Raw genomic sequence first — 19021 nt, 5'->3', positions numbered from 1 at the left:
TTATACTTAAAGCTTGACAAATCTTCTCCTGAGTTTGAAGTTTGTCTTTCAGTTGTTGGTAGTCGTTTCGAATATCTGCAACAGAACTTAAGTCTCTGCTAACTTCAGGGTATGTTGGTTGTTCTTTTACAGGAACTATTGTTATACCATCTTCGTCTTCGTATGGTTTCCCCACTTCAACATCTCTTTCTTTGACATTGACAACAACACTTTGACTGTTTGTTTGAGTTGGTGAATTTAACTTCACATCTGCCACCGCCATTAAACCTTTTGAAACACTCACGCTTCTATTTTTTTCGGAAATGACATTTTTACTTAGAATAAAAAGATGGACGTATTCGAGTATCTCTTCGAATTGAAGCAAAACAAAGTTTACACACACAAACAATACAAATACATTGACAGAATAGTTCTTTACACAAACAATGGAAAATGTTATAGAATAGCAATATTTGCTGAACCAAAATATTTTCATAAAGCAAAGAAAGTTGGTATAACTGAAATGGTGAAAGTTCTTGACGTTGACAAAAATATAACAACAAAACTTACAGATATTTCTAAAGGTAAGTTTATAATACAATACTATGTCAAAACTGGCGTACTGTCAATATTTGACGGAGAGAAGTCAGTTCAAGAACAACTTACTGACCTGCTGCCAAAATCTGCTCGATGGAAGCTGTCGTTATGCCAATCTGAGGAGCCCCAGCAGGTTTCATCGAACGAATCTTCAAAAGAGCATCTTCCGTGAAAAGTGCTATTGGTTTTGTAAACTTCTTTGCTCTCAATTCATCTGGACCGTCTCTGTCACCAGTATATTGTATTTGAACTGTACCAACAGTTGAAATACCACCCATAAAGTCTTCTGAGTCAGCAAATGGAATGCCAAGCCAAAAGTTTGAACGGTCTCCATTTGTATATTGAGTTTTTTGACCTCCTGTATGAGTCATACTTTCACATATGGCATAATAGAACTTTGCATTTCAGGTTAATAGTTGTTGTGAAGTTGTTGTTAAAGTTCATAGCATCTAATGTCAAGTTGTATGACCTCATATCCTCAACTGTAGAATATTCTTCTCTTGGATAATATTTGCCATCTATGTTTATATGATATTTAATACCGGGGTTGTAGAAACAAGAATAGTCATTTATAGTTCGTCTGAACAGTACAAACATAGTATCTGCATGTTTCATCGCAGTTGTTAAGCAATATCTGTTCTTGCACCTGGGTCAGCACTTTGGTTTCCAACTTCACCTGCAAAGTCTTTGACAGATATTTGGTGTATAGGGAACATAAGTGGAACTGCAATATATTTGGCAGCTAAAGCATTTGAAATATCTGGGTCCAACATATAGACTGCAAGTCTGCTTTCTATTCTCTTGCATTCAAATTTTTCGCATGTGAACTTAACTGGGTCCCAAGCATCTCCAGCAGCAATTGAAATAATAGTTTACTTCAGTGTTGAGGTTGAGAAACCAAAGTCTAAGTCAACTTTGTTTTTGCAAAAGTCGGCGAATGACATTTTATTTGTTCCCACTACTTCTGTAAGAGTGAATGGGTCTTGTGTTGGTGCAATGACTAAGTTATTTTTGCTTGGAGTAAGTTCGATAGAAATTTTTCCTGCCCAGTTTGGCAAGTATCTTAAAAACCTGAAGATGAGGAAAGATGACAAAGGAACTCTAAGTTTCAGTTTTACTTTGGTTACTGCTGCTGCAGTTTGTCCAGAAAGGTTAACATAAACTCCTGGAACGTTAGGGTCAAGTCTTCTTATTTTCTCAATAGTTGCATACTGGTCTGTTTGTTCTCTAGCTTGTGGTTGTACTGAGTTTCTCAAGCGAACCATTCATAGTTTGCCCATGTTACTGTTTGAACTAAGTCAGAGTTAGAATATATCTTATATCCCATGAAAACTTCTGGAGCATATTGGTATCCGACATAGAAAATTCCATTGCAAACCTTTCTTACCTCTCAAGTCAGCAGAAGGTTTTATTTCAATGTCTTGTTCCACGTATAAGAATGAGTTGTCAATAGAAATAATATGAAACCTGTCGCAAGCAATATCTACTGTTGTTGAAGAACCTTCTCCAAACTCACCTACGTTTCCATAAGAAACAGCAGTTGTAATATTCGTAAGTTCCAGGAACTATTTCTGACCTTCTAATGGCATTGTCGCATTCGTTATACCATTCGGAAACATTTCCATTCATAGCATCCAAAACTGTTGGCGTTATATTCTGAGCGGCGTACATTTCATATGAGTAAAAATATAGAATAGTTGGATTTATATGTCATAATAGAACCCACTCCGACCAAGCTTTACTTTCTTCCTGACTGAGTTTTTAACTCTTCTTTTTCCTTCATTGCCCTCTGCTTCAAGTTTGTTGCATCTTTGCATTATGTTCATCTAGTATGTTGCAAATTTTCCATGCCCTTTTTGCCTTTGGACTCTGGTCGCCCATCTCAGGTAACCTATATCCTAGAAAGAGTTTGTCATAGTCTGTATTTGAGTCTTCGCGTATTGTTTGCATGACTCTTTCCTGAGTTTCCGGTTCAAGCTCTTCAAAAGTGCCTGTCCATATGGAATATGCTCGTTTCCAAATATATGTTTTTGTAGCCATTCTGGTTTTCTTTCCATGTTACCAACTATATCTTTTGTGAATGGAAAGCTTTTACCCAATCTTTCAGTCTTGCGTCATTTATTTCTGTAGTTGGTTTTATTTTGTCAAGGAACATGTTTTTCAATACTAACATTTCATTTGGTACTGTCCATTTGAGTTTTCTTAAATATTCATCCCTTCTCGGTTCATTGTCTGCAAAGTAAGTTTTTATGACATTTTGTAAACTTTCATTTGCAGGTCATGTACAATAGGTTCTCTTCCTTTCTGTCCATAACTTTCTTTCTAAACTCTTCACCAAATATCCATCTTTATGGTTCTGTGTAGTTCTTTGAGATAAATGTTCTAGAACGTCAGGTGTTATATATTTTCCATCAGCCATGTTCATTTCATACTGGTCCAAAATATCTGCATCTTTCATATCTTTCAATGGCATTAAAGCCGCGCTGAAAATACCACTATATCTGGTTCACCATTGACTTCCATTGCGTCTACAACTTCTTGGAATTGAGGTTGTAAGTTTATGAACCACTATCCGGGTTAGCTTTATGACCCCATCTCATTGTAGTTCCATCGTCTGCAGAAACAAAAGTAGGTTTGTTTCCATCTTGGTTAGGTTCTGAATGAACTTTAAAACAATGTTTCATTTCTATATGTTTTCTTGAAATTTAACCTTTTATCTTCACCGAGTTCATCCGAAGATTGAACGTTAAATGCTCGTAAGTAAAAAGGGTTGTTGTATTTGTGTACATTTTCTTTCAGTACTTTCATTCTATGCTGAATATTTTCATTGGTGTTGGAGTCTTTTGTATGTCGGCAAACATTTTTCGATATTCTTCTACTATGTCAGCCGAATCTTTCTTAGACTCTTGGAAAGATTCCATATTCACCTCATGCTCTTGTTGAGGGTCAAGATTTTTCGGCTGTTCCAAATCTTCATCTAGTTCTGTGAAGTTAGTTTCCAAAGGAGTGACTTGTTCGTTTCCTTCAGGCTCTTCTAGCTGTTGTTGCTGAACTATTTCTTCCATGTCTGGTTGTATCTGAACTTCTTCCTGTGGAGTTTCTTGTACCTCATCTGCTGGCATTTCATATATTCCGAGACCGTTTTCAACCAATTTCCCTATCTACGTCATCCGCATTCATAAGCTTTTGTTCTTTTCGTTCCGTCTCTATTTTTTACGCGTTTCATGAAGATAGTTGAATTATCATTTATTCTCTGACACCCAAATATCTCGGAGTAAATTTCATTCCATTGTCATTTGGTATGATATGCTATTAAATCATATCCCTTAGCGAGCTTGTATTTATCCAGGTTTTGAAATTTATAATCCCATTTGGTGCTGAAACCATTTAAAGCTAAATAGGTTCGGGTCATATTTTCCTTCCTTAACTTTCTAATTAGCTTCTTTATAAATCTGTCACGTAAAGTCAAGAGTACTGGTAACCATTAGTCTTCCTTAAGCATTTTTAAGAATTCTTGGTTTCCTTGTTCTTCTACTTCTTTTATTGTCCTTTGCTCTGTTTGGGTTGTTTGTTGTGCAGGGTTTTTTTGAACTGTTGGTTGTTGTGCAGTGTTTTGAACTGTTGTTTGCTGTGCAGTGTTTTTGAAACTGTTGGTTGTCGGTCCTGGATTTTGAACTGTTGGTTTGGTGCAGGTGGTTTTGAACTGTTGGTTTTGGTGCATGCCTGTTCTGTGTCCATGTGACGATGTAAATGTTTTTTAGTAGTCCTGGTGCAGCGTGCTTCTCTTGGAGGTTTGGTGGTATATACCACACACAACCATGCACATAATGTACCTACCTGACTTTTTCTCTTAAGAAAGCATTTTACTTAGGTCTGTTTTGGTTCTGTTGTAACTCTTTTTCTTGACTTTTTCCACAACAGTTGCTCTAACGGAGTCATAGGCACTTTTTTGAACTGCCTGTCTCGTTGCTGCATCTGTTATTTTCGTCATATTTTTGTGCTACTTCTCTTAACTCGTTGTCGAAACCTTCAGACTTCAGTTTCTTTCCAGATGAGAGAGTCGCTTCACTTAGTTTCACCTTTACATTGAAGGAGCTTTCGAAAGGCGTTCTTAAAGTCAGCATTCATTAAGCTTCATTTGAACGTCTTCATCCGCTTGTATTTTTGTCCTTATGACCCTATAAGTTGGCTGCTTTGCGTTGGCTTTGGCATTCTACCAAGTCATATTAGCTTTTATATATTCTGCGCTTTTCATTGCCTTTTGCATGCTGCGTCGCTTATTTGTTACTTTCTTGTGCTAAGTTTTTCATACTGTACGGTTTGGTTTTGCAACTGTAAAAAGTTTTTCTAGCCTTTACATTTGCTTCAACTTCTTTTTTATACTCATCGCTATCCATATATGTCTTCAGGGCTTTTGGTTTTATTTTTCTTCATCTTTCAGTACTTTATTATTTGAGTAGTATGCGTTTTTTCAAATTTATAACATCTTGTTCCATTTTTTGCTACTTCTGCTGCTTTTTTGACACTTTTTTTTCGGCATATTCAATCTGTACTTATTCTTCAAGTTGTTCTTCTTTCTTCTTTTTCTCTACGTTTAACTCATTGAGTTTCTTGTGTGCTGTCATATTCTAGTTTCTTTCGGTTTTCACTTATTTGTTTCTGTTATGTCTATGTTGACTTTTTGACATCTAGTTATTTGATTTTTGAGTGAACTCAAATTCATTGACTTTGAGTGGTTATAAGCTTGTTCCGTCTGCAAGCTCACCATAGCCTGCCATTTTTTCGCTAAAAAGTGCCGCTCTTAAACCTCCCACTCTGTTGCACCAATTAAACTCGGTTTAAAGCATAGGTTGCTTGACCATTTGTTGCAACATAGTGGGGGTCATTCATAATTTGTTTGTTGCAAACTGTTGTTGTGGGGTTTAGTTGTTACTATTGGATTTTCAATTTGCTCCCTTCCTCTTACGTATATTTCTTTACGTAGCATTACGTGCATTTTAAGTGAAGAAAAAACGGTTTTTTTTGAACAGATGTTTATATGACAACTATTTGTCAGCACAAAAATACTACTCGGTTCTAAAAGTGTTGTCAGTTTTGTAAAATAACCGTCCGATCTCATTCTCATAAGGGGAAAAGGGCTTCTCAAAGTTACTTCCTTGCGAACGCCTGTAACTTTTCCTGTAGCGACGATAGGACCCTTACTTTGTCCGGACAACAGTTTATACTATTTGAGTGCTCTTACAAAAAAGTCAACGGCGACGACATCTCCAAAAACCGTTGTGTAATAAAAGTTTGTACACGTGCAAAATAATTGTATCGTGATAGTATAAACAAAAAAACGTTTATAGTTACATTCAATAATTTTGAGATAATAACGGGTAGGTTTTTTCACCAACGGAATTTTCAATAAAATAGAAAAAAATATAGGGGTTCCGTTACGAAAACCGTTTTTAATCAATATTCATTTTCACAACTTCTGGCAGTTCATTTGTCTAATAGACAACCACGTAGTAGCATGTATGACAATATGTTTACCAAAAGCGTATCTTATAAGGTCAGAATCAGCTTTATCCTCATCTTTAACTAGTATGTCGAAAGAGGTTACACAGTTTCAATCCCATCAGATCCAATCAGACACATCAATTCAGAAGCTCAAGATTCAACCAAAGAAAACTTGTCGAGAGTGAACAAACATCAATATGAGCCAACTTCACTAACAAACTTCAAGAAGCTCAAGTTGTTTCAGTCAATCAGACTTCAAATCAGACACCAAACCGTACCGCAACAGTTCAATTCAAAAAACTTACACTCTACAGAACCAGAGAGGGTCTCTCATTCTCAATCAACAGAAGCAAGATATAAGAAGACTCATGCAGGCTTATCAAACAATTGTCCTTAACAGACAACAATGATATGAATAATATTTCAAAAGTATATATAAGAACAGTCGAAACATTTGAAAACAAAGTTCAAAACCCGACAGTAATGGTACTTTTTCTTTGAATTTGCCTTATGTTTCAACTATGATAATCTCTTCAGCAAACTTGACGAGTTCATTATTTTGCTGTGAACCCAAACTTTAAGAGAACAAGTATATGAAACACTCACGACTTTCTGTCCTTATCTCTTTAACTTACCAATTGAAAAGAAGATTGAAAACAAACGCGGTTCTTTCCCTGGAATCTTTCCATTGTGCTTCCAGTGGTAGTAGCTGCACACATACGCAATATATCCAAAATGCATTTACGAAAACATAGCATGTATTATAGACACGCCGCTTTAGATATCCTGAACGGATCCAGAGTAGGAAAGAAGTTTCAAATAATATTGTTCAAGCAAACCGAGTTCAATGCCACTGTACAGTATGCAAATTCACTCACGTCAAAGCAGACAAATTCTTATCAACTGTGGAGTTCGTTTTTTACTGCACGAGCAAAATGTATCTCTGAAAGAAACAGAACAAACAAAAATAAACCATCGAGAAGAGGGTCAAGTGCTGATTTGTCACTTTTCACAAATCTAATGGGGAAAAATTATTATCATAGGTTGATCTCATTGCTGAGTGGAGAAATGTATGTAGTGTAATGGATATAACAGTGGGATTGCTATGGCTCTAAGTCCTATGTTCGAATACATTGGCTTATATGTTTTCTCTGTTTTTTATTGACGTAAACTATCAATTTTGTGTTTATCACATTCAAATTTCAGAATATTTATTAATGAAACAAGTAATTCACGCTAACCATTCGATCACTCTCTTTTAACCCCATCGCCTAAGAAAGCGACCACGTTTCACGACTCTTGACCTATCCGACAGTTGTTTATTAGAGTTTGCCACTTTTGTCACGCTAGCTCAATAACATTATCTTATCTGGTTATTGTGAAGATGAAGACAATTCGGACGAAGAAGAAAGAGGATGAGGAAACAAAGCGAAGACTAGGATACGATATCCAGTTCATTTTCCATCCGTAAAAAACATTAAAGCAAAGCATTTTCAGAATAAAATTTTAATTTTTAATCTAAACAAAAATTTTTTTGGCCTAGAGGGCACGAAGTGCCTGGAACCCCACTACCTTTTTTTTTTTTTTTTTTTTTTGTCACATACGATTACAACTGATTGTTTGTTCCGCAATAAATGTCAGCGTTGCCAAAAAGGTGATCCAACGGATGAGTGATATAAATGCGCTAAAAATATCAAAGCCCAACCAATTTAGAAATTCTCATTCATGATATTGCATGCAATTATGCTATTAGATATCTGAAACGTCGTCGTCCAGCTTTGTTCTTGGATATGAGTGTGTCAACAAGTAAGTAGTCACAAGAACAACATTTCAACGCGCTTGTGACAATTAACAGAGGCCAAAAGCATCCAATCCCCATATGTTAATGAACATTTGACATTTCATACATCCATATCAACTCGAAATTCATCATGCACAGAGGCCACTGACTCTCCTTTCTTGCAGCATATATCAATGCAATTAGTCTTCCTCAACCAGATAAGCAATCATCGCATGCGTTCAAATCCTTGGCAACTGGCCAGTACGAAAGCATATACCACAGATTCAACCTTTGAAAATTTCTCTATGGTACAAATCTCTCATGCACAACGTTATTTAGAAACCTTTCCATCTAGACATTACATCGGTCTCACGATTTTAAATAAGCTTAAGATATATGTCACAAAGTCATGTCAATCTAATTAAGCCAGCATACAAGTTTATGTTACGAAGATAGTTTCAGGAGAGGCTTTCAGGAATCAACATGACGATCTTTTGAAGGATCGTTGTTCAATGAGTAATTCTCTCAGATTATTATTGATTATACATTTGTTTTTTTCTCTACGCATTGTTTTTCTTTTAATTTTCGACTAAATACTATTTTTATTTTAAAAATATTGATCGGAATAATCTGATTTGACGGCTCTGAACTTTGATATCAAAAATTGTTGACAAAGTTTATCAGTAGTAAAAAATCTGATATAAAATATATACAATAATGTTTATAGATTAAACTTTCCGCGTTGGTAGGCTTACGTTTGGGGTCATTAAGTACATATGAAGGTACATAAGGGATAACAATGATTTTCTAAGTGTAATATTTCAAGCAAATCCGTTTTGGTCTATTGAGTAAAGCAGCAATTATTTCCATATCTTCATCAGTCAAAAAAATTTGTTCGGTAACTTCGAATCCGTTAAAAAATTTCGTCGTAATGCGTGTAGTAAGTTACAGAAATAAATGTTGGTTTATCTTTGGATCGAAATTGAAGAAGTTAGGGCCCAATTACAATTGCAATGTTACTAGCGTTCATTTTGTTCTTGGCATTGTTTGCTTTAGGTCAACAAGGAACTTCCGATGAATGCGAGTGTATAAATACGAGCTTTTGGTAATTGTGAGAGAACTTATCTCTCTCAATCCGGAAGTACTTTGCGTTACTTGATTTCGTAGAAAGCTGCTCTTAAAGTAATTATTAAATGTTGCAGGAAAAATGGAGTTTTTCAACTTTATCTCGGAAATATTTTTTCAAACAATTCGCTAAAGTATGACTTACTGTATTTTGACCAATCAGCAATCATTACCTTTATCTAATTTGCAAATTATTTCGTTTATATCAGCTTGTGAACCATTTAATCTGAAATAAAACCGACTTCATTGATCGCATTAAGTCTCTCTTAAGCGGTAGACAAGATCGGTGACAATAAATGGAATCTTGCACCGAAACTGTTCTGGAAGCCTTGTAAAGAAACATGGGATTTATTCCTTTCATAAAAATTTGTCACTTTTCATTTTTATTCTTCGAGTAATTGTGATAAAACTCCGAATATCCATGAAAACCAATTCTGCATTCATACTCCAGGTACCTTTGTATTGTTGAAAACCGAAACAAGTCATCCGACATGTTATATTTTCGCTAACGAAATAAATTTTGATGTTTGTATTAGTGATAAGTTATTTAAAAGTGGATATATCATTTCCTCTGGAATGTATTTTGCTATTTTTATCGTAAATTTGATTGAAACATTATAATCCATATTCAAATATCAATATATTTTTGTATTCTATTTAAATTATGTCTTTACCTTTTGAAAACAGTGAATTAACTTACACGTCAGTAATTCGACTGAGTATCACTCAACTAGTTCAATTGAATATGATTATCTTTGATATTATCATACAGATGATATTCTCTTCAAATCAATAAAATTACATGGGTGAGCATATAATTTATCTGTTATTACAATATAATGAAAAAAAAAACCAATTTTTAGATATCCTTTCAGTCATCCCTTATGATATGATACATTTCTGGTAATCAATTCTTATTTCAGCTTTCTGTAGGAAAAATTAAAAAAATTTAAAATATAATTCCATCAATAATAGCTTTTGGTGAATGTTCCTGTAGGAAATTGTTCCCGGATACAATTTAATTCATTCTTTTTGGAAAAATTTCAAGATCCTCTGGCAAAATTTTCCTTGCATATTTTGTAAACTTCTGAAATCGAAATTATGACAGTCAAAACAAATGACTGAGCGCCAGCAATTGATTAACAGATTTAGTCCATCTGGTAAAAACAAGTTATCTCTATTAGATACTATCTTCACCTCCTTAGGAATGAAAAAAGACCCTCCTTCTAACAGATGTTGAAATCTCAATTAGAAGTGTACGCCCAAGAAACAAAACTGCTCAGAAATTACTTTTGTATGAATTCTTGCAATACAACCCAACCTCTAAGATTATTATCGGAGGAACTCTCCTGAAAAACAAAGAACCTAAAGGAGCTTTCGGCATCGGAAAGGGCGGCAGTGAAGATCAAAAGAGTAACCACAGCACAAAGGCCTCTACCGATATGTCAACTTCCATTATAAAAATGCTCTTGTAAACTATCAAAAAGCAATCAAAGAATCCAAAAAAGATAAATTCTACATGCAGAGGATGGAAGCCAACTACATGCTTGAAAACTATAATGTGCTTATGCTCTTGCCTGTAAAACAGGAAATCCCACACTCAAATTCTTGATGGCAGTTACATCTGGACATTTCCAAGAAGCCAATGCAGTAATTCCTAATTTGAACTTGATGGAACCACAAGGGATCTGAAACTAGAGATTTTGTCAACAAATTCTGCTTAGTTCAGTTGATTATGTACGTAAAAGCTTGCAACATCACCATCCACTGATGTTATTGAAATGTTTGAACAGCTTAACCACATCGATCCTCAACTTCAAACTTCCTCACATCTCTAATATTGTCGATGCCTTCAAAGCACATTTGATTACGGCAAAGCCATGCAATACATCAACATGCTCGAACCTAATTTATACGATTCCCTTTACGCTGCTCTGTTTCCAAGGAAATGAATCGACGCAATGATCGGAAGAAATATTATCAACTTCATTTTGCCATGCTCCCGCATTTCCTTATTCACAATCTCTGTGCAGTCATCCACAAATATCGCTACAGTTGCGCTCACGTAATAAACGCAATCCGCGAAGGAGAATTGACAGAAAGATCGATCCTGAAACAAACGAATACATCCACTTCGACTCCAGATACATGAAGTGAAGTTGTCAAACTCTATAACGATCTTACAGTTATTGAAAACAACGTCGATAGAGCATTGTTTCATGTTCAATGCTAAGAAAGTTGTCACAGAACCATAAATTTTCGACTAAAATTGATTGAATAAACACAATTATTATTTAATTTACTTTGTTATTTTTCAATTTTTTTAAATTTCAACATTTTTCTAATTATATCATTTGAATATTGTAACATTTAAGGTGGTCGTTCTGGTTGATAAACCCAAAATCGGAAAAGCCAGTGGGAAAAAATAATCTTGTAAAAAAAATCGGGCCTCCGGCCATGAACATCACAAAGTTAATGTCGCCATTTATGAAATATGCCCTATATTATTTTTCCTTTCTTTCCTTTCCTCCTTTTTCCTCCTTTATTTCTCCTTCTCTTTCTGTTTTCTTTATTCATTGATTTCCTTCTGTATTTCGAAATTTTATTCAAATAATTTAATAACTTTATAAACCAATTAGTTTAATAAATTTATACATTATCTACCAATTTTACACTTCAATATTACAGTTTTTTAAAGTGGATCAAATTACATTTTATTAAGATATTAAAGTTTTGGAATCAGTATTATTTTGAAAAAGCACCTAAGTTATTTAATTAAAATGGTATTATTCAAATATTGAAATTTAAAATAATTTTATTTGCTCAATTTTTTAAATCTGTAAGTACATTTTGTTTGAAGTAACAAAAAAATGATATATGCAGTAGCAAAGTAAATTTACTAATAATAAAATAGTTGCTCTAATTCAATTAATTTAAACCTTTGGTAATGATAGAACATGCATAATATTTAAAATATGGATGAAATTCTTTGTATAAAGGTAAGTTGATGAAGTTTTTTTCGAATCTGGGTTTAAAATATCTTGAAGGTGAACAATTTGATCTTAAGTGTTTATGCTGTATACCAAGAATTACATTAGATTCATTGTTGACTATTTGTTCAAATCTTTCCCATTCAATCACAGGATACTGAATCTGATGGAAAATCATATTACTGTGAAATTCGCATTGATATCATATGATGATCCATTGCCCTAGAAGTTCGGTGTACCCAAGTATATGAGGAACACGTATGTTTTTCCCCAGATTTTGGATGAGGTATGGTGAAAATTGAGAACTTTTGTAAAGAAATTGAGAGAGATTTTGTAAAAAAATTGAGAGGAAAATCTGGTGAAAGAATCACAGATGTGGTGATACCAGAAGGTATGGGAATTGGATGAATACAGGATAGTATGCTCCTATATGAATAGTAGAAACATAATCCATTATCAAATCATCTGGAAACAACTTTTTCTTCTCCAAAAATATTTTGAAAATGAAAAAATGAAAAAAATTTATTACCATAAAACCAGATTTATTACCTCGGGGAACGTTTCCCAGCACTTTTCCACCAGAATCGGCCACCTTATAACATTTGATGTTTTCTACTCGAAAAACCTTCATTTTGTTTTTCCAAATAAATTGTAAATTTCTATTTTGATGTCAAAAATTATTGAATTTTAATTCAAAAATACAATTTCCCAAATTATTTTGAAAATTGGCTCAGGATTGATATCAATAAAATTCAATTATTTTAAATTTTGTATCATATTAACATCAAATTTTCGAAAAATATCGAAAGCATCTTAAAACGTTTTTATAATTTCTAATGAATAAACTGTTTTAACTTTGTAAACACAATATAGACTAGATGCAATTTCATTGATATTTTATATGTATCAATTTCTTTCATATTCTTTAAGAAACATTATATTTATACATTTATGATTAGTTTTAACCATGTTATTACAACAATACAACAGTAGGGTTAACAAATGGATATAAAATTAAAGGAATAAATTATCATATTGCATGTAAGGAATCCATATCTTCACAATTCAGATTTCTTTATTCAAAGTCTATCCTAATTAACAATAGTAGATTTAATGTACCTCAATTTGACCTGGTCCAGAACTGCTCAATCCTGAAAAAAACGAGCAAAAATTTTTGAAAGTATGGAGGAGAAGAAGACAATGACATTGTTAGCATATCAAATAAACTGTTCGATAAGTACTGCGAAGGTGAGTTCATTTCAAAGAGAATGCGCTAGAGGCAACAACTAAACTAAATTCAAGAAACTTGATTTCGGAATCCCTCCTGATTGTACAATAGATGATCTTAAATTCATGGTTGAAACGAGCTTCCTGATGCTGCAATAACACGAGATGGTTTTGAGACATTTTTCAAGAAAGCCTACGAAATAGTATATAATCAACTTTATCCTTCTGTGAAGAAGAGGAACAGTTCGAAATGAGTCGAGAATTCTATACAGGATAGACTTTCTGATCTCCGTGGAGGCGATGATGAAGAAAATGAATTTAATTTTCAATTTATTTCTTTGGTCATTACTAATGCAGACATCACAGGGGCGAAAAACATTACAGAATTCAAATATCTTCAGAATGTAGAGCTCAAAACCAACTCAATTGCAGATTCTTACTCCTTTTACACAACTTCCAAATCTAAAAAATACTAAATCTCTCAGAGAACAAGATTACAACACTTTCAGGATGTAATTCCCAACAGTAGAGACCCTCAATCTATCACATAACCAGCTCTCTTTCGTTGAATAAATTTGAGGCTCCAAAATTAAAAGAACTTGATCTATCAAACAACCGCATATTCTTCCTTCAGAAGGTGCATTTACACATTTTCCTAATCTAATTCATTTGTTTTTATCAGCAAATGGATTGAAAAACGTAAAAGAAGGTTGCATGACCGGTTTAAAGAGTTTACAGCAATATAAGCTTGACCAAAATGCATTGACTACATTAGATAATGTTATTCTCCCAGATATGACCGAAGTTAACGATATCGACATCGGAGATAACCAAATTACAGACTTTTCAAAGCTAAGTGTACTACCGAAACTTGAAGTTCTGGATGTGCATGGAAATCCAATAGAAAACGTTCAGCCATTTAGAAATCTTGGCAATTTAGAAAATCTTAAATATCTTTACATTTATCAGACCCCATTCTCAGAAAACCTAACGCTCGAACCGAAATTTTACAATATTTGACTCATGTCGAAGAAATTGACGAAAACACCAATAACAAGAAGACGATGTAGGTGAAGAAGATCAACAAGATGTCCAAGAAGATGAAGAAGAACAAGATGTTGACCATACAGGAAAAACTAGATATAGAGAAGAATATAATGAGATAATGAAGAAGCTGAGAATGGAGAGGATAACTGATATCGATATTAATAAATTATTTGTTGTTATTATTTTACTATTTAGTTCATTTATATGAAATTTTATTTCGTTTTTTTTCTTTAACTTCTCTAATATGCTACATGCTATTTATTTTTCAACTAATTCTAATCTTTATACAGATCTAGTATAACAACTTAGATTAGTATAAAATTATATTTGAACAGGAATTATTTGTTACGTTAGAGTGTTCAAATGTACCAATGTGACATAAATTTTGGTTGTTACATATTGAATCCGTATAATTTCACATTTATTATAAACAACTTTCAATTGTTTTATAATGTGGTACCTTTGAACGACTTTTTCTCTGGCAGTGAACATAGCGACCAGCAAAAGATGCCATACCGTATAACAGATATTTTTATAAGAATTTTATACAGTAATGAAGAATTTAAATACATCAATGTATATATATGTTTTGTGAGAACATTCAATTTCGGTGTACTCTCAATCGCTCGATCAGGATCAGCCCATTATCCTCCAGGAATGGCGGTTTGACACCAGCAAAATATATTTTGAGAAGATAAAAGTTTCAAATTTGAGTGAACAATGAAGATTTTTTTCAAACTTAAGAGATTTACTATTGACACATCAATATAAATAATTGATAAACCATTGAGAATTTTATTGAATTGAGTGAGATTTTTTGAGAGGGGAAAAAACATTTCTCAATTTATTGAGAGATCACTTGAATCATCATAAAATCATTTTAGAAGATGTCTGCTCAAGAAACATGCCAGTGCAACAAGCAATCCTCAGAGAACTGCCACTGTGATGGTGAGTTCAAGTGTCATCAGAAGGAATGCAAATGCAACGAAGGCTGCATGTGTGGAAACGATTGCCACTGCACAAAAGACAACAAATGCTCACCAGATTGCCATTGTGGAGAAGGCTGCCATTGCAACGAAGGCTGCAAGTGTGGAAACGATTGCCACTGCACAAAAGACAACAAATGCTCACCAGATTGCCATTGTGATCATTAAATTTCTGAATAAAAAAATATATATTTGAAAACAATTCATATTTTTCATTTAACACGATCATGAGATAAACCCAGTTTATTTTTATGGTTTAAAACATAATGATTATTTTCATATATATTAATTCTTCTTGTTTTAGATACTCCTATAGATTTTCTGGTAGGGAGAATTACATAGACATTAAATAATCTTTACATGACAGGCTAAAGTTTTATATTTTATGTTTATTCAGCTTTTTCCTTTCTTTTGTTAAGGAATTCTCTAAGTTTTTCACCAGCTGGTGTTTTAACAAGAATTGCTGGTGCGACAAGAGCAAGAACAAGAAGAACAGAGAAGAGAACAAAGAAGTTGATGAACTTGTTCACAAATGAAAGGAGAATGCACATTAAAATGAAAGCGATTGTATCTACTGGGTTTGGACATACAAATGTAGCATAAACGAAGAATCCGAAACGCCAAATCATAAGTGCTGGCTTCCAAACAAGGGCAATGATTTCTTCAAGTGTCCAAAGACGATCAAGAGCACCTTCAGCTGATTGTGGGATCTCAGCAATGTATAATTTCTTTACTTTGAGATGTGCATCAAAGCAATAGAATAATTCTAAGATTGGAATTGCAATAATTGCAACAACAAGATTTGGAATGGATGATCTAATAAGTAAACCAAAGATTGTATCAAACCAATAACTGTAACCATAATTGCTACAAAGAATTTGATGTTTGAGCAATAAAGCTGCTTGAAATTGATCAATGAACTCTTTGTATGGTGTAATTGCTTTGACAAACCGACTCTGGATCTCCTCTGGAGTGCAGCCAGCCATTGGCTGAAGATTGTTTTCGATGAGTGTATTTCTCTCTATTAAGGGTGCCCCGGGAGGATCATGTAAACTTCAGAATTTAGAACCTTAATTTTTAAGCAATAACTTGTACCTAAATAGGTAGGAAAACTCTAAAAATATCAAAAAATACAACTTGGCTCCATAATAATCCTGTCATGGTGGCTGTTTGTATCCCCTAGTATTTTCCTCTTGAATCTCTTTTCTTGTCGAAATTAAATTCAAATCTCAGAAGTAGAAGTGAATAATCGACTTATTACTGCTATTATACGAATAAATAATTCATTATATTATTTTTATTACATAATATCTGTTTGAGGTCCATAATTCTAATAAATTTTTCTTCAAAAACATTACAATCTTGATAGTTTTGATACTGTTTAATAGGTTTTTGGCACATTATTTAGTATTTACTACGTATAGAGTCGATCTGAACTTAATTTTCGGAAATTTAAAATATTTATTATAAGTAAAATCTGATTTGAAATTTATGTTTAACTACTCATATCTTGATTATCCTGAGTAGCTTTTGTAAAAATTCATCAAAAAAGATTTTAACGTGCTTTAATTTTTATTTTTTTAAATAATGCATATTATTATATAACTAGCATATTTACAAATTTTAGTGCTTTCAAAAATTTAATCCTCCTCCTCTCAAATAAACGTACATCCGGGTGGCCTGTTTTTTGCAAAAAATAAAATTTCATTTTTTATGCTTAAAAAGTCAGAATTTTTATTGCTTCTGGGATATATGATGGCTATATCAGATGCCCATTCTTTTGATACTCAACATTAAACATAAAACTTAGCCGTTAAGGCTCTTCTGAAAATATTTTTTTTTTGAAAAATTTTCGAAAAAAATCAAAAAATTTAAAAATCCCGAATCTGCAGGGATTTTAAAAAATTCTTTTAGTAAAACTTAAGGATATTGTATCAGATATATTGGTATGGGCAAATTCAATTTTAATCAATATTTCATCGAGATATTAAGTTAACGAAGCTTTCAAAATTGAGAGGGTAATCCTCCTCCTCTCAAATAAACGTACTGCGGGTGCACCCTTAAGACGCATGACAAATGATCGGTTTTCTATCAAACACAACTTCACTCAAAATTTCGATATGCAATTTATTTTAGATTTAAAACATTTGAAGCATTAATGTTAAAAATATTAGGTATTGGTCGATCAATACATCTTTTTACAACTATCACTTTTGTCAATTTTTTATAAAATTTTGAATGATATTCAGATTTAGCTTTAAATGAATTTATAGACCAAAACAAAATCTTGTAATCAAGGGAACAGGAGTTTTAGGGCCTCAAACTGATCATTCAATGATGCAGTTCATTTGATTATTGAAAATGGAATCACTGAAAGAAAAAGGTGCATTTTCAAATTACTATATGCTTGAGGATGTTGTATTTCCGGATTCTCTTGAAATAATTGGTAATGATGTGTTTACAAGAACAAAATTAAGAATTTAACTATACCAAGAAGCGTAATCAATTTGGATTCAGGAAATTCGTTCGATCTAATAGAAACTCTTGAGTATGCGCAAGTTGCACCGGAAAATCCTAAATTTATTTCAATAGACGGAATACTTTATACCAGAGACATGAAAACGTTGTATATTTTTCCAAAAAATAAAATAAATATTACTTACTTTTCTGTCCCTTATGGAGTTGAAACAATTACAGTTGCTGCTTTCTCTGGAACTCGATACGTTTCAACTTTAGTAATTTCTGAAACAGTACGAACTATAGGCGCATATTTCTGCCGTTATTCGGCGGTACAAGCTGTCATTATCAAACAAAGAAAAGGAAATACGAATCAGTGAAAATGATCTTTTAAAGGAACGATATACAATGTCACTATAGAATATCTCAACCGTCATCCGGAATCTTGTGTCATGTAATATTTATAATTTCAAATATTTAATTTCATTTACTTAATTATCAGTAATAATTTGATCTAACTTAACACTAGCATTTCTGAACTTGTCTTATTTGTTAAACTTATCTTTACTGTTGTTTTTCCAAAACTGAATTTTGCCTTGATTTCTGAAAATTTGATATTTGTAAGTAATTGATCAAGACCTTATCTTAAATATCGGTAAAGGATTTTTGGGTGTTCGTTGATCAGATTTCAGATTTTTAAATTCAATTTGACAAATTGAATTTTTTTGATTTCAAGGATAATGATTTCGAATTTACATACAACATCACAAAAATCGACGAAGAATATTTTCCTATCAAAAATTCAATAGTTTTCTAAAAAAGGTAAATATATAAGGGTAATGCATTTTTGGTATATATTCAATAATAAATTAAATTTTCTATTCTCGCCAAATAAAAAAAGTTAATGACCTCTAATGAAACCCAACAAGAATTATATTTATTGGGGATTCTGGAGTGGGAAAGACATCAATAATTCATTATGCTAAAAATGGATTCTTCGAAAGTCGTACAATGACTACTTATTGGCGCAGGTATAACGCAAATGGAAACAAAGGTTGGAAACGAAACCGTAAAATATCAACTATGGGATACAGCGGCCAAGAAATGTACAAAATATTGTTCCTATTTATTTTAAAGGAGCTACCGCTGCAATAATCGTTTTTTCAGTAACGGATGCAGAAATTCCGACACCTTGATGGATGGATTAAACAATTGCAAGATCACGCATCAGAGAAAGTTGGAATCGTTTTAGTTGGAAATAAAATTGACAGTCCCGATCATAAAGTAGAAATAGAAGAAGGAAATGCCTACGGAAAAAACTTACGGCTATC

At 33.1% G+C, this 19021-nt stretch overlaps 3 protein-coding genes across 3 annotated transcripts, besides 2 other annotated features; all 3 read left to right on the top strand.

The window, feature by feature from the left end:
- Nucleotides 1-7055: part of a mobile genetic element that runs on past the window's edge.
- A 3876-nt stretch (nucleotides 7056-10931) lies between these two features.
- TVAGG3_0501180 (uncharacterized protein) lies at nucleotides 10932-11135 on the top strand (the record flags this gene model as incomplete). Its single annotated transcript, XM_051236610.1, has 1 exon — nucleotides 10932-11135. The coding sequence occupies one exon, from the start codon at nucleotides 10932-10934 to the stop codon at nucleotides 11133-11135; it is 204 nt and encodes a 67-aa protein (XP_051094434.1).
- Nucleotides 11136-13914: 2779 nt separating this feature from the next.
- TVAGG3_0501170 (regulation of response to stimulus) lies at nucleotides 13915-14220 on the top strand (the record flags this gene model as incomplete). Its single annotated transcript, XM_051236609.1, has 1 exon — nucleotides 13915-14220. The coding sequence occupies one exon, from the start codon at nucleotides 13915-13917 to the stop codon at nucleotides 14218-14220; it is 306 nt and encodes a 101-aa protein (XP_051094433.1).
- A 914-nt stretch (nucleotides 14221-15134) lies between these two features.
- TVAGG3_0501160 (cysteine-rich, acidic integral membrane protein-related family) lies at nucleotides 15135-15401 on the top strand (the record flags this gene model as incomplete). Its single annotated transcript, XM_001304129.2, has 1 exon — nucleotides 15135-15401. The coding sequence occupies one exon, from the start codon at nucleotides 15135-15137 to the stop codon at nucleotides 15399-15401; it is 267 nt and encodes an 88-aa protein (XP_001304130.2).
- An 861-nt stretch (nucleotides 15402-16262) lies between these two features.
- Nucleotides 16263-17293: a mobile genetic element.
- The last annotated feature ends 1728 nt before the right edge of the window (nucleotides 17294-19021 follow it).

Source organism: Trichomonas vaginalis, chromosome II, assembly GCF_026262505.1.
Source record: "Trichomonas vaginalis G3 chromosome II, whole genome shotgun sequence".
Lineage (NCBI taxonomy): Eukaryota > Parabasalia > Trichomonadida > Trichomonadidae > Trichomonas > Trichomonas vaginalis.
Note: the sequence above shows the minus strand (reverse complement) of the source record. Positions and strands in the feature narration are given on the sequence as shown.